The 16,192-nt window shown below is 50.6% G+C and overlaps 1 protein-coding gene across 1 annotated transcript in view; it reads right to left on the bottom strand.

Annotated features, from left to right (window-relative positions):
• SENP3 (SUMO specific peptidase 3) overlaps window positions 1–13,091 on the bottom strand; it is a 29,126-nt gene extending 16,035 nt beyond the window's left edge. The window contains exons 1-4 of the mRNA XM_035136396.2: window positions 12,978–13,091; window positions 8,941–9,944; window positions 4,142–4,429; window positions 163–274 (exon numbers count right to left, since the gene is read on the bottom strand). Of these exons, the coding sequence (XP_034992287.2) occupies window positions 163–274; window positions 4,142–4,429; window positions 8,941–9,931 (1,391 nt within the window). The 5' untranslated portion in view covers window positions 9,932–9,944; window positions 12,978–13,091. The remainder of the gene's footprint in view (window positions 1–162; window positions 275–4,141; window positions 4,430–8,940; window positions 9,945–12,977) is intronic.
• Between the last annotated feature and the right edge of the window lie 3,101 nt (window positions 13,092–16,192).

Below are 16,192 nucleotides of genomic sequence, written 5' to 3'. Positions count from 1 at the left end.
GAAGTCAGGTCGGTAAAATTACTAAGCAGAAAGAAAGGACCCAGGCCTCCTGAGCGAGCCCCTCACACTCAGTTTTCAAGCCATGTGGTGCCTCGATTTCTGGCGACTGCCCTCACCCAGCTCTCTCCACCAATTCCACCCGAGGGGGAAGAGAGGCCCTACCTCTGAGGGGTAGAGAACTCCTCCTGGAAGATGTCCTCTAGCTTCTCCACGACTTCGTCCACGCTGATGGGGATGAGGCTGCCGTACGTCTGCAGGAACTCGTCCAGGATGTCTGGCAGAAACGGCAGGAGGAAAAACCTGAAGCCAAGGGAACCTCTTTCCTGGCAGGCTTAAGGGAGCCAAGCCACAGAGTTTATTGGGGGAGGGGGGAAGGATGGACACTGCTTGGGTGGTCCTGAGAATAGTCTGGAGGTGCAGAAGACAGTTTTAAATATTAAAAGGAAGCGGGCTCTCTGTGGATGGGAGACAGGGCTGTGTGTCCGACTATGAGGTCATTAAAACTGAACCTCTTGAATTCTGAATCCCGACACCATATTCTATTACTGTAGTGATTTGTGATTCAACTACTGTACTTTCTGTGTGTGTTGATCTTAAATCATTGTTGCTTATTTTTCTCATCAATAAATTTGCTTTGTCTTTTTCTGTAAACCACTCTGAGGGCTGTTGTTGGCGGGTTGCTGCTGTTGTTGTTTTTTTACAACCTAGCAGTGTGTAAATTTTACGGCACAGATAAATAAAATTAATTAATTTGTGTTTTTTTGTGAGAGCCCTGCTGAATCAGGCCAACGGCCCCTCCAGCCCAGCATTCTGTTCTCGCAGTGGCCACCCAGATGCCCCAATGGGAAACCTGTAAGCAGGATCCGAGCCCAAGAGCAAGTCTCCCCTCTGGCGTTTTCCAGCAAATGGCATTCAGAAGCATTGCTTCCTCCAACTGTGGAGGCAGAGCACAGCCATCCCAGCTAGGAGCCATCGATAGCCCTCTCCTCCTCCATGAATTTGGCTAGACCTCTTTCAAATCCATCCACGTTGCTGGCCATCCCTGCCTCCTGGGGGGGGGGGTCCCACCGTTTGACTGCGTCGCACGAAGGACTTCCTTTTAGCTGCCCCCTTTTACATGCCATCAAATTAGAGCGGACATTGTAGTCTGCACAGGGAACAAAACTACAGATCTAGCCCTGGTCCAAGGCACAGATCCTCATGAAGCTTCAGGATTATTATTATTGTTATTATTGTTATTATTATTATTATTATTATTTATCCTAAGGAGAGCAGAACCACCAATAAACAACTGAAGACAGCTGTGGGCACAAGAGGTGACCTAGGAATTGGTTGTTGAGCAGGAGATCCCTTGAAAATAATTTCGAGCCCCTTGGAGCTGTGTTTTTGCAGTATGCTAAAGCTAAAAAGAAGGGACCCAGGTGGCACTGTGGGTTAAACCACTGAGCCTAGGGCTTGCTGATCAGAAGGTCTGAGGTTCGAATCCCTGTGACGGGGTGAGCTCCCGTTGCTTGGTCCCAGCTCCTGCCAACCTAGCAGTTCGAAAGCACGCCAAAATGCAAGTAGATAAATAGGAACCGCTACAGCGGGAAGGTAAACAGCGTTTCCATGTGCTGCTCTGGTTTGCCAGAAGCGGCTTTGTCATGCTGGTCACATGACCTGGAAGCTGTACGCCGGCTCCCTCGGCCAATAACGCGAGATGAGCGCCGCAACCCCAGAGTCGGTCACGACTGGACCTAATGGTCAGGGGTCCCTTTACCTTTACTTTAAAGCTAAAAAGCCCTGAAGCTGTGATCTGTAGTGTTCAGTCAATGGAGATAGATTTGGTCTGTGATTTGGATGGAAAGGCGAGAAGCCATTGAGGTGGGGGGTACAATTTTAAGAGCATCCATTTTAAAGGAAATTGTGTGTGTGTTCCCTTTTGCACTCTCCCCCTTCCCTGACTTCTATGCCTCCCTCATTTTCTGCCCACCCCCTGCCTCTCTTCCCATTCCCCCCAGATTACTCCCCCCTCTCCCCTCTTGGCCACTGAGCTTCCTGTTTTCAGCTTCTCTTCCAAGCCTTGGAAAGCACATTCTGCTGAAGGAGGAAGTGGGAGGAAGTGAAAGAGAAAGAGAGAGAGAGAGAGCGCGCTTTGGCCTTCCAGCTTCCTTCTGCAGTTCTACGTGCTTTTTTGTGGGGGAAAGTAATTACCTTCGCCATATCATGATGAAGCAGGCAGTGAACCTTTGGGGGAGAAGATCAGATGGGGCCAGGGGAAGTCCTAAATACACAATCCTGTTCTTTATATTAAATACATCACAGCCCCATTTAAATATCCATTTCCTTCAAGAAAAACCTCAGTCAGTTGCCAAAGGCTGGTCGGAATAAAACTGCCTTCACCTGCCAGCAGGACGACAAGGAGGGAGCCTGTCTGGCCTCTTTAGGGAGGGAGTTCCAAAGTTTGGGGGCAGCCACCACCGAGAAGGCCCTCCCAGTAGCCAAGACGCCATCAGGGCATGGGTCATCGTGGCTTCTGCAGGAAAGGCCTGCAGTCAGCATGCTAGCCAAAGCCACACCTGGCTACTGACAACACCTGCACTTCCCAAATCAGAACCGGGGACTCCCAAATTGCCACCTAGCGGGAGAGGTATCTACCCAGCGCTAATCCTCCTTACAAACTAATTCTCTCCCAGCCTCACAGCACCTCCATCTTGCTTGTATTCAATCTCAGGCTGTGCCCCCCGCTCCATCCCGTCCCATAACTTCCCCACATGCCTCGGGGTTTAGGGTTTCAGAAGCTGTGGATTTGAACCCTGGCCTCGCCGGTTGCAGCCCAACATGTGAACCATGCTCACACCGCCAGTGTTGTTTCTTTTTTTTAAAAAAAAAAACCAGGCATGGTTAAGCTTACATATAGGGTAAGATCTAGGACTTCATTGGGAAACGGGGCCTTTTCATAATGCGCTGGAGCAATAAGGTCCAGGAGAATGCAAACCCATTTGTGCTACTTGGACCTTTGTGATATCGATTTATTGTGTTTCATATGGAAATCTGCCCCTCTATGTTTGGCTCTAGATATCCCCTTTGCACAGTACATGATGACGATGATGATGATGATGATAGCACCTGCCATTATATTTTTCTGTGCTTCATTATACATAAATGTTCCTCTTCAACCAGGCCTTGGGCTGATGAACATCTAATGCCCAAGGCCTGGTTGAAGAGGAACATTTATGTATAATGAAGCACAGAAAAATATAATGGCAGGTGCTATCATCATCATCATCATCATCATGTACTGTGCAAAGGGGATAATTTATTATTTATACCCCGCCCATCTGGCTGGGTCTCCCCAGCCACTCTGGGTGGCTTCCAACAGAAAAATACAACACAATAATCTATTAAACATTAAAAGCCTCCCTGAACAGAGCTGCCTTCAGATGTCTTCTAAAAGTCTGGTAGTTGTTTTTGACATCTGTTGGGAGGGCGTTCCACAGGGCAGGCGCCACCACCAAGAAGGCCCTCTGCCTAGTTCCCTGCAACTTGGCTTCTCGCAACGAGGGAACCGCCAGAAGGCCCTCGGTGCTGGACCTCAGTGTCCGGGCAGAATGATGGGAGGTGGAGACGCTCCTTCAGGTATACTGGACCGAGGCCATTTAAGGTTTTAAAGGTCAGCACCAACACTTTGAATTGTGCTTGGAAACGTACTGGGAGCCAATGTAGATCTTTAAATGTGGGGCGGGGGGTTTCTTTTTCTTCTTGTTCTTAAGTATGCATTTTGTGTTTTTTTTATCTTTCATGTTGCGAATAGCCCCGAGAGCCACAAATGAAGGGGAGCACGCAAATACAAACAATAACCACAGATGAAAATAGAAAAGGAAGGGCAAGAGCAATTGCAAAGCCCAACGCTGATGCAATGAATCAGAAGGGCGCCATGGCAGAGGGTAGCGAATGCTGCTAAGAGGCCCAAGGAAACTAACCAGACAGGACTCCCTGCCCCCAAGGCCAGTTCTCTCCCCCAGCTGGGCCTGAAGCCAGATCGAAGCAACCACCATCCTCCAAGACAGTCTGGGGACAATGGCCTTGAAGATTGGGGGAGGAGGGGAGAAGACTGTTTCACCTGCTTGCCCACCCCCACATTCCTGCCCCCTCTCCTTACTGTGCACACACGTGATGTGTTCCTCTCTCAGGGGGCTGTGCTGGGCGGCCTTCTCGCCGGGCCTCTCTTGGCTGCCCTCGGCGGCCAGGTCGCCTTCGAGTCTGACCCCGGAAGGATCCAGCGGCCTGTCTTTGTCCCGGGGCCCCTGGAAGAGCTCCTCGGCCGCGTGGCCCCCGATGCTACAGACGTTGCTGATGAGGATGGTGGCGTCCGTGACTCCGGGGAGGGAGCAGAGGTCGCCGTCGGGAGTGAGGGAGGCAAAGCCGTTGGGGAGGGCGTCCATGGGGCCTGCAGCACAGCGCAAGAGAGAGGCGGGAGGGTTTCAGAGGCCTCGCAGGGACCCATGTACGTTAATAGCAGGGGCCCCCCACCAACTACTACACATTTTGGAAAGCGGTTTGTCCACCCATCTCTCTCTCGTGAGATATCGGTGCCAACCTTGGAGCAACGACTCCTGAGGAGAGGGAGACGGTTCTCATCGGTGTTTGGACACCGCCCCACACCATTTTGAATCAAGATGGCCATTCCAAATGATTTTGACACCTCTGAAGATATCATCGCCCAAGGTGGTGGGCTGAAACATTCAGGACTGCACTGATTTTTAACCAAATATGAAAAGAAACTACTGTAATAGGGCCGTGCACCCGGATTTGGCAGGAAGAGGAGCTCTAACCCCAGGACTAGGGGTGGGGCCCCAGAAAAAACAACCACTGCCCCCATTTGTCCAGTGTTGAGGGCCAGGTGGCCTCTCATCTATGGCCCCCGTAATAATGGAATGTTTGATTCAGGGCCAAATCCTGGCCAGGTATTCTCCAGGTAAAGTAATAATAATAATAATAACAACAAATTTTTATTTATACCCCGCCCTTCCCAGTCAAAACCAGGCTCAGGGCGGCTAACACCAATAAAATTACAATAAGACATAATAACAAAGTACAGCCCTAAAAACTAACAAATTACGCTATCTATTTATAAATCTCAGGATCCGCCCCCCCCCCGAATTCCTGGGCAATGCTGGGCACCTTCCGCTAGTCTACTACAGTATATCTTTTTGCTGTTTTGTCTTCGCTATGCACTGGACGCCTCTTAAGATTGGATTGGACTCTGCCTATCTTGGGAGACAACGGAGGAGGACTTAACCAAATTCCTCATGGCTGTTCCTGAGATCAAAGATCAGGTTTTCATCTGTGTTTGGATGCAATGGGGCGCAATTTTGAATTTAGATGGCATGGAGAAATTAGAAATGGGAGTCTCCTCCTAGCAACTCCTGCAGCCTAGCTGGTGCCAAATGTCTGAGGGGGTCCTGTCGTCTGGGCAGCCCAGGACCTCCAGAAACACCACCTGGTCTTGTGTCCTGGGGAGGTCCCTTCGGTGCTGCGGACACAGCAGCAGAGCGAACTTTTCAAAGCTGCACTGATTCTAACCACCAACTTTGAAACTGCACTGATTTCTTAGATCTTTTGAGCGACACCTGGTACGGGGCTGCTGCTCAAGAAAATAGGGAAGACGTTGCCTTCTTACTCAGACAACTGATCCATCTAAGCTCAATAAGATTTACTCCTAGACTAGAGTATTGGAATGGAATTTAAAAGATGAGATAGTCAAAGTTGTTATGGTAAAGTGGGCACAGGATTTCGACAGGGTTATTGATTGTACACAGTGGGAGAAATTATGGACAGAAAGTATAAGATTCACAGCCTGCACAGCGATAAAGGAAAATATCCTGAAGATGGTATATAGGTGGCACCTAACTCCAGAAAAATTAGTAAAGATTTATAAAAAAGGCTCAAATAAGTGCTGGAAGTGCCATGTGCAAGTAGGATCGTACATGCACTGCTGGTGGCAGTGCAAAAAAATTCAAGGGTTCTGGAATATGATTTATGAGAAGCTAAAGAGGATGCTAAAGTGCACATTTGGAAAGACCCCAGAGCTGTTCCTGTTAAGCATGATACCCGAGGGTATACCCAGTGACAGGAAGAACATCTTACTGTACGCGGTGGTAGCGGCAAGGACTCTTATAGCACAGAGATGGAAAGGGGAAGAGATACCGACATTATGGGATTGGCAAAATAAATTAATAGAGTATATGAATTTAGCAAAGATGACAGCTTACATAAGAAACACCCCAAATCAAAAAATCCAAAGGGAATGGAAATTACTAGAGGAATATCTAACAAAGGAAGGATTAAAATCGGAGTTGGTGATTTGCTTAAATTAAAATCTGTACAAATGGACAATACATTTCAGGTTAAAGTAGGTAAATCTACCCGGAAGTGGCCGGGCGCGAAAGTTGGAGTAAAACAAGTAAAGATAAAACTACAACACAAGGTATCAGTACGCAGACAATTGGAAGTATTTTGGTTTTTGTTTTTTCCCTTTTTTTTTTGTGTCTCCCTGATTTTCTGGTTTCTGTATCATCCTTTGTGGTTTTTTTCCTTCTCTTTTTCTTCCGCATTATGCTTGATGTGTAATGTGCGAATCAGTTAGCTTTTTGAGTTAGTATATATATGCATGTAGGTACATATATATATATACACGTTATTCCTGATTATTATGTTTGGTTATTATGATTTTTGTATGTTTGGTTTGGCCTATGTTCGAATTTGAGTTCTGGTTCATGTATATTGTTTATAGATTATTTGGTTTTTTCTTTGGGTTTTTCAGTTTCTTTTCATGTTTTCTGTAGGTTTTTTGTATTATGTAAATTTTAAGAACTTGAAATAAAGTATTAAATTTTTTTTTTAAAAAAAGATTTACTCCTAGAGAAAGCAGCTCTCAAGAGCAGTGTTTCTCAAACTTGGGTATGGACTACAACTCCCATCATCCCTGACCGCTGGTCCTGCTAGCTAGGGATGATGGGAGTTTTAGTCCAACTAGTGATGTGAGGTGAGAATATTCTCGAGAATGAGAACATTCTCTGCTAGAAAATTCTCCGGAGAATATTCTCCACAAACTATAGATTCTAATGTAAGAACCAGTTTTACAACCCACATTAAAAAAATCTAGAATAAGTCAAGCTGTAATCAAAATTTAGACCTTTTATGAGCCTACTGTAATAATGCTTCAAGTTTAATGCTATAGTTTTTTGTATACAGTGTGCAGCATTAATATTGACATTTCAAATTTAGGCCTACAACTAGAGTTTTAGACCTACTTACGTATTTGCAGTAGGCCCACTTTCACGTGTCATGCTACAATTTTTGTGCTCTTTTATATAGCCAGTATGATTGATATTATTATGGTCATTTCAAATTCAGGCCTATCAAAGACTGTGAATTCACTGCATCGTCCCACTTTATAAAAGTATCTGTACAGTTTTTGCTTGCCATCTGAACAAGTATGTTAACTAATTATAACACTTCCCATGCATTGAAATTATATCATTCTCAATGCATTAAAATGAAAATCCTCTTGTCTTAAATGAAAATCCTCTAATATTCTCATTAATCAAGAATATTCTCCAAAAGATTATTCTCAAGAATTTTTAACATCGCTAAGTCCAACAACTGCTGGAGTTTGAGAAACACGGCAGTGCCTCAAAGGGGGCCGTCTTTCCCAGCCCCACTTTTGAGATGCCAGGGATTGAACCTGGAACCTTTGCCACAGAAAGGAAGTTCAGGTGCAGTACTCACCCTCTGCTTCCTCCCTAAAGAACCCCTTCTCCATAGACCTGGCTGGGACAGACTGCCATTTGCCCCCCCCCCTCCATCTCATTCACAGGCATCCCATTTCATTCACAGGCATCTGCACTAGCGTCTATAAAGATATGGTGGAAACAGGGAGCAGAGGGGCAAGCGGCTTTCCCGGAAGGTCACCTAGTGAGTGCACAGCCGGGGCAAGTTTTGAACTGGGCACCATCCAGCTTCACACCCTTCCCCGTGATGCTAGCCCACCTCGTGCACAAGCAAACACGGTGCAAAGGCACACCCAGTTTAAAAAGTCACAGGCAGTTATTTAAAATTGCGATGGGCCCGGTCCACCAGGCTTCCCCTTCCCTCGGCTGTCATGCCCCAGTGGGAGAGGAAGGGCGGGGAAAGCGCTTTTCACCGGCTTTGCCCGGCTCCGTCAGGCCCCTCCTGCCCCTGAACTGTGCCAGCTTGGCATGATGGGAACAAATGTTTGGAAATGGGAAATCAGCTTTTATTTTCCTCTTTCCTTGTGTGTTGTTGTGGGTTTTTTTTTTAAGTTAATAATTATTGTAATAGGGACACAGGTGGCGCTGTGGTTAAACCACTGAGCCTAGGGCTTGCTGATCGGAAGGTCGGCGGTTCGAATCCCTGTGACGGGGTGAGCTCCCGTTGCTTGGTCCCAGCTCCTGCCAACCTAGCAGTTCGAAAGCACGCCAAAATGCAAGTAGATAAATAGGAACCGCTACAGCGGGAAGGTAAACGGCATTTCCATGTGCTGCTCTGGTTCGCCAGAAGCGGCTTTGTCATGCTGGCCACATGACCTGGAAGCTGTACGCCGGCTCCCTCGGCCAATAATGCGAGATGAGCGCGCAACCCCAGAGTCGGTCACGACTGGACCTAATGGTCAGGGGTCCCTTTACCTTTTTATTGTAATAATTTATCATTTATACCTCGCCCAACTGGTCTAAGCCTGCGGGTAGGGATGGTTTTGTAAACTGCTCTGGGAGCCGTTTTTGGCTGAGGAGCGGGGTGCCGACGTGCCAGATAAATACACGAATGAACAAGAAATGCAGCACGCTACTACACATAATCCACACAGAGCTAGTTATTAGCTAGCCACCACAAACGGCAGGAGGGGGTCGAAGGGCAGCGGTTAAACGTGAGCTTTACCTCCGTCTCCATCCAGGCTGTGCTCTGCCTCTCCGCCTCTTCTAGTCCTGGGGGATGCGTGGGCCCCTCCGCCAGGGTACTTGAGCAGGCCGGCGGCTTCCTCCTCCAGCTCTGCAGCTCCGGGGTCTTTGTCGAAGCTGACCCTCTGCAGCTCCACGTACTGAGGGTAGGGCGAGGCGTCGTCCATCAGGGCCCCCAGCAGGCCGAGGCGAGAAGAAGCGGGAGGCGAGGAGGAGGAGGAGGAGGCAGGGAAAGCCCCGTCCAAGTCATAGTCCAGGTGGGGCTCGGGAGGGCGGGGCTTGAAGCGGGCGGGGCGGGGCCTGCGCTTGGCCCCGCCCCGGCAGTCCTCCTCCCGCAAGGGGCAGCTCTTCTTGTAGATGGGGAGGTGGTCGTCGTCAGGCTGCGAACCGGGGGAGAGGGACAGGGACGACCGGGCCCGCTTCGCCCCCACCGCTCCCCCTCCCCGCCGGCGCCCCCTGGAGCCCATCTTCCCCCAAAGCTTCCAATGGAAAGCCAGGGAGGAGCTCTTGGCGTAGAGGAGCATCCGGAAGGCCCGCAGGGCGCGCCGGCGCTGGCGGCGGAAGCAGCGCGACCTCGGCGCCCCCAGAAGCTGCGGGCGCCTCCTGGAGCCAGAGCCTGCAGCCACGTCGAAGGGCCAGGCCCGGCCCCCGCTCCGAGGGACCTTTGCCCTGCCGGCTTTGCTCTGGGCCGGGTGGGCCGGGCCCACCCCGGCCACCTCCCAGCCAGACATGCAGGGGAGGTCCCACCTCCCTTCTTCCTCCTCACTGGTGGAGGACGAGGGGCTGAATCCCAGGGGCTGCTTCTTCGCGTAGGGCAGGTGCCGGTTCCCCTCGAAGCAGCCGCCGTGTTTGCGCTCAGGCTCCCCCCACTCCTGGGAGGGGCGGCACAGCTTGTCCCGGTGCCTCGTGGGGTCGCGGAGGCTGGGGGACGGGCCCCCCCAATACTTCTCGTCTTGAAACATTTCCTTCATGGTGCCGATGCGGCTGCGGGGGGGGGGGGGGGAGAGAGAGAGAGAAAAAAAAGAGAGAGCTGTGTTACGGTCATGGGAGGAAGAGTAGGAGAGGCTTCCACATTGAGAAAACCAGAGGCGACAGGACGCATGGAGAGGGCTGCTTGTTCAGTACACGACTAGCACCAGGCACAGGCAAGTGAAGCAGAAGTTGTACAGAACGCAGAAATACTTAGGTGGGCGTGAACCCAGTTCCTGCCTGGCCCTTCCTGCTTGCCTTCAAGCAACCTTTCCAAATGTAGTTGCATCCATTAAGACTGGACAGTGCTTTAATGGATTTAAGAAAAACCACAAACGTCAAAGCACGTCAGAAGCTGGACTGCGTACCTCCAAGACTACCCTTCCTGCACACATGGTGGCTGAGTGGTTAAGGCAGTGGCAGTGCGAGCGTGGGTTCGAATCCCATCCTTGGTTGTACACTGGCAATTATGTTTCGAGAGCCAGTGTGGTGTAGTCGACAAGAGTGTCAAGACTAGGAGCTGGGAGAGAACCAGGGTTCAAATTCCAACTCAGCCATGAAGCTCTCACAGGGTGACTTGGGGGAAGTGGCTGCCTCTCAGCTTAACCTACCTCACAGGGTTGTTGTAAAGATTGAATGGGGATAGGGAGAAGAATATATGCTACCTTGAGTTCCTTAGAGAAAAAGTTGGTATATGAATGCAATAAATAATAAAAAGTTCAAATAACTCAAAGCCTTTTTTTTATTCCCTTTCAAAGCAAGGGAGAACATTTGCTCCTGAAGATATTTGCACAAAGCTGTCTGTAAAATGTGCCTCCAGCTTGAATCACTGTTTGGGAATTTGTTCCTACATTTTTCTTCTTCTGCATCTCACGTAGGGAGAGGGACACAGTTCCCAATACTGATTCCCGGCCCCTTTTAAACTAGGCCCACATGTTTCAGGCAGATTAGGGGAAAAAGCTTTCCACACACCTGAGATGGCTTAGCATTCCCCTGCCCACTGGAGTGCTTGCTCATGATACCTGGCTGGCTTCACTCGGTGTGGGTGTGACATCTCGAGACAGAAAACTCTGATGCCAAAGAGGGAGCTGAACAAGACGGTCCCTAAACCAGGACTGGAAAGCTCAACTGAAATATCTAAACATGCAGGGGCTAGCAGCAAAATTTGCATGGGCTTCCCAGCTCAATGAATGCCAACCTCCCCCTGCCCCCCCCTCAAGCCTCAGGCAAGGGGGCCACTACCTCATTATTCACTTAGTTACAGGACAGATAAAAGAAAGGACTTTTTCACATTGCACATACTTATGGCACTTGCTCATGCGGGAGGCATTGATGGCCACAAACCTAGATGGCTTTCAAAGAGGCTTGGACAAATTCATGGCGGAGGAGAGGGCTATGGCTGACTAGGGTAGTAGCCATGATGCATCCTTCTGAATACCAGCTGCTGGAAACCATTGGAGGAGAGAGTGCTCTGATACTCAGGGTCTTCTTTCCCACAGGCATCTGGTTAGCCACTATAAGGGTGCTGGACAAGATATGGCCCTCTTTGGCCTGATTTAGCAGGTTCATCTTATGCCACGCAAAGGGGATAGAAGAATGCAGGTTTAAGAGGACATGGCAGAAAACTGAGGGTTTGACACAAACCTCAGTTGGCCAAGTGAAGTGTAACCCTATCTCTCTCTCCTATACTGGCTTTCAGTATAGGAATAAGGCTAGGAGGGCGAAGTGCAAAGGGGAGAGGAAACCAAATCACACCGTCTTGCCATTTACTCTGACTGACCATGGCTTGCTCTGGCGGAGGCATCCGGCCACCTGAGAGTCTTTTACCTGCAGATGCTTAAGACACGAGTTTACTGAATGCAAAGGACTCGCGGCCCCACTGTGGTCTCAGCTGGAAGGTAGGAAAGTGCCCAACTCAGACCTTTGGGGGTCCATCCAGATCAATACTTTCTACACTGACTGGCAGCAGTGGCATTTCATCATTTCAGGCAGGAGCCTCTCCCAGCCTTACCTCGAGATGCTGCTGGGGATCGAACCGGGGGCCTTCTGCACCTAGAACAGGTGCACTACCCCCGAGCGAATTCCCTTTCCCTCCAGAGGTGTGCACTTTGGCTCATCAACACACGGGAACTCTCCGGGGGTTTCCAAGAACATAAGAAACGCCTGCTGGATCAGGCCGGTGGCCCACCTAGCCCAGACCCCTGTTCTCACAGCGCCCGACCAGATGAGAAACCCATAAGCAGGACGCAAGTGCAGTGACGGCCTTCTCCTGTACAGCAGATTCCAGCAACTGGCATTTAGAAGCATTGCAGCCTCCGACTGGGGAGCCGAAGCTGTAGCCCTCCTGCCATCAATTTGGTCCTCTCCTCCTGGAGGCGCCTTCCTACACTTACCTGGAGATGCCACTGGTGGCTGAACCCAGGACCTCCTGCATGGAACCACAGAACGGTGGACTTGGAAGGGACCCCAAGGGTCATCCATCCCAACCCCCTGCAATGCATGCAGAGCATGTGCTCTAACCATTGCCCCACCATGCCACCTTCCCCTTAACATTTTCTCCTTTTGCAATAAACAGATATATTTCTTCTCCAGACACAAACAGGTGAAGTTGCCTTGCACACACAAACACCAACCCAACCCAACAGTGTCCTACACCCTGACCTACCTCAGCCCTTTAAGAAGGGGGGGGGGCGAGTCTGGCAGGGAGCTCCTGCCTGCAAGTGAATCTAGGTGCACCTATCACAGTGCTGGAACAAGAGTCCCCAGAAGACCCCATAAGGGTGGGGGGAGGGGGCGTGGCCGGGAAGCGCCTCTTGTGCGTTAGTGTGTGTGTGGGGAGCCCGATACAAAGAGGGGGAGGGGAGGGGGCGTGGCCGGGAAGATAACCGGGTGGGTTAACCTGGGCGAGGTGTGGGGTGGGCAGCCGCAGAGGACGATGGGAAAGGAAGGTTGGGGAGGTGAGGAGGGTCCCGTGGTGAGGTTGGGAAAGGAGGCCGGGAAGGCCCAGGGATGGGAGCCGGCCCCTCAGCGCGCGGGGGGGCGCCTCACCTTGTCCCGCAGCGGGGAGAGGCGCGGGACGCGGCAGAGGCCTCGCTCTCTCTCGCCTCGGCTCCCAGCGCCGCCGCCGCCGCCTCCTACCCTCAGGAGCCGCCGCGGCTGCCGGCGCCGCCCAAAGGCGTCATCAGCCGGCGTCAGGGCGGAGGGCGGGGGCGGAGCCACGCCGGACGGCGACGCCGACGAAGGAGGACGGGGGCGGGGCGGGGAAACGCCGCGTCACCTCTCCCTGCCAGCCAACGTCACGACGCAAGGCTCGCACGCCCCGCCCCCCAGCATCCGGGCATTTCTGCCTCAGCACTGGCATAACGGTCCATTGACAGGGAAGAATAAATAGAAATTTCGAGCAGAGTCGCTTTCTTTGCACGTCCCCGCTGCCATGAATCGTGAGGCGGCGACCCCCGTCGCGCCCTCAGGGCGCTGTCGGACTACGACTCCCGTCATCCCTCGCGGCTTGCCGCTGCTGTTGAGGCCGATGGGAGCTGTAGTCCATCAGCGTCTGGAGAACGGGGGGGGGGGAAGAGCCCTAAGAGAAAGAAAAAATATAAATATAAATGCGCCCGTGGCGACAGGAGCGTAACAATCCCACATACAGAGACAATTTCTAGTATTCCAGAAGCCGGCTGCCCTTCGGGTGCTTTTTGGACTACAACTCCCGTCAGCCCCAGGGAACCCGCACACCTGCGCTGGCAGGGGCTGTCGGGAATTGTAGTCCTGGGAAACTTATTAATTACATTTGTATACCGCCTTTTAGGTGAGGATCTCAGGGTTTGGGGTTTGCAGCATAAAAAAGTTTGATCGGGGTGCTGGGTGGGGTGAACTATAGTTCCCAGAAACCCCCATTTCACCCCTGGTTCTAGTCAGGAGCTGGAGACCCAGGGGTGGCCCCTTGCAATGTTGTTGCCAGAGAACTGGTCACTGTGTACACTTGCCTTTAATTCTAAGATGTCAAAACAAAATAAACGTTCAAAATACACAGGGCGGGTGCACATATATGTGTTGTTTGTTGTGTGTGTTTTTCTTCCTTGGCGCTCCCTCCCATTGCTGAGCCCTGGAGACGGAAGTTAATTGGGAGAGGGGCAGACGCCCTATTATTAGTTTGTGCTACCATTTCCAGGTTTGCGCTGGGCTGGAGTTTGCAAGCTTGAAATGAATGAGGTGGAGTTAAGGTTGGTGGCTCAGGAGCATCCAAACCGTGAGATTTCAGGGCCCAAACCTGAGACCTAGGGGCGGCCCCCAGGGATGCCATGGGGTGGCCCACCCCAGAGTTTCTCCCTTCGCCCTCTTCTGTATAGATGTTTACTTTGCACCCAGCAGAGTTGTAGTGCTCTGGTCAGTGCTATGACTTCCGCCTCCTGGGCTGAGGTTGGGTATTGCTTAACCCCCACCACTAAGCCCTAGAGACGGAGGTTAATTGAAAGAGGGAAAGAGGAATCAGAGGAGAGCAGACCCCCAAACATGCAAAAGGAGAAAATGGTAAGCCATGAGGGAAGCAAAAGGAGACAAGACTGATCAATGCGTCAAAGGCTTAATTAAAATTACAGTGACCACTCTTCAGGGTTGAGAAGGACACACCAAATGGCAGGCTGTTTGGCATTCCTCATGAAAACTGTTTCATCAGGTGCCCACACCTGACCCACAATATGAGGGTCATTATAGAGCCTGCATTTATTTGTTTCCTATAGTTACGTCCCAGTAGTGATGTATGGAAGTGAGAGCTGGACCATAAAGAAGGCTGATCGCCGAAGAATGGATGCTTTTGAATTCTGGTGCTGGAGGAGACTCTTGAGAGTCCCATGGACTGCAAGAAGATCAAACCTATCCATTCTGAAGGAAATCAGCCCCGAGTGCTCCCTGGAAGGACAGATCGTGAAGCTGAGGCTCCAATACTTTGGCCACCTCATGAGAAGAGAAGAATCCTTGGAAAAGACCCTGATGTTGGGAAAGATGGAGGGCACAAGGAGAAGGGGACGACAGAGGACGAGATGGTTGGACAGTGTTCTTGAAGCCACCAACATGAGTCTGACCAAACTGTGGGAGGCAGTAGAAGACAGGAGTGCCTGGCATGCTATGGTCCATGGGGTCACGAAGAGTCGGGCACGACTAAACGAATAACAACAACAACATCATATAGTTACATCCTGCCCTCTTTGTCCCAGGAAAGCAAGCAACAAGTGATGAAACAATACATATTTAAAAAACCATTTCCAATACAGATTCAGATCAGGAGAGCCCCAAAACTACTGCTTGCTTAGACTCCCACCTTCCCCAGTGTGCGAGGAACAGCCCTGTGCATAAAATCCTTACACCAAAGCAAGGTGAGGAAGGAATGACCTTCGGGCCCTGATCCATTCCTCGCTGTCCATGGAGATGAAAATGAAAACCCTTGAAAGGGAAGCAATTTCCTTATTGCGCAATGGTCCAGTCTCTTCTTGGGGGCGAGGGAAACAGGTTCGTTGCACAAGGCCTGCCAATCAACCACAATGGCAAAACCTGAATTCGCCGGCATAGGATTGAAAATAGCAAGAGTCACGGTCAAGTGGGTGACATGTGGCAGCTAGTCGCTTTGACTGCCTGACTTTTTCATAACTTTGGTGGAAGTCCTCGACGCTGCTGCTGCTCCTCCCCTCCTCTTGCTCGTAAACTGGTTTGAGATTTTATTTTCTGAATAAGGCTGACTCTGTGAAGAGGAAGTGGTTAAGCAGATTTAGGACAGCATCTTCTTATTACTTGGGAAGTTGTTTTTCAGGCCACTTTCGTACATTTAAAATTGCTTTGATTCCACTCTTAAGAATCCTGGAAGCCGTGGTTGGTTGGGAGGCCCCTGTTCCAAACACAGAGCTACAATTCTCCTACTGGTTACAAACCCAAGACCTCTCAATCTTTTTCACATGCACTGCTGGTAAGCCAGTTTGCACCCCCCCCCCAATATTTGTGCACCTGGTTATTCCTGCTCAACAGAACCTGGCATTTGTCCCCATTGAAATGCATCTTGGTAGTTTGGGCCAGTGCTATTTTTCTAGAAAAAAAAAGAGGTGCCAGGATTCACCCCGAATGCCTCTCCTGTTCTCTTATAGTGGCAATGGTGCCCACCCGAGAGGGGCTGGAACTGAGTTCTGGCAGGTTCCTGCTGAAAAAATAGCCCTGGTTTTGTCCCAGTCCTCCGATCTGTTGAGGCCACCCTGTCCCTGAATCTCAATTCTGTCTTC

Source organism: Zootoca vivipara, chromosome 13, assembly GCF_963506605.1.
Source record: "Zootoca vivipara chromosome 13, rZooViv1.1, whole genome shotgun sequence".
Taxonomy (NCBI): Eukaryota; Metazoa; Chordata; class Lepidosauria; order Squamata; family Lacertidae; genus Zootoca; species Zootoca vivipara.
Note: the sequence above shows the minus strand (reverse complement) of the source record. Positions and strands in the feature narration are given on the sequence as shown.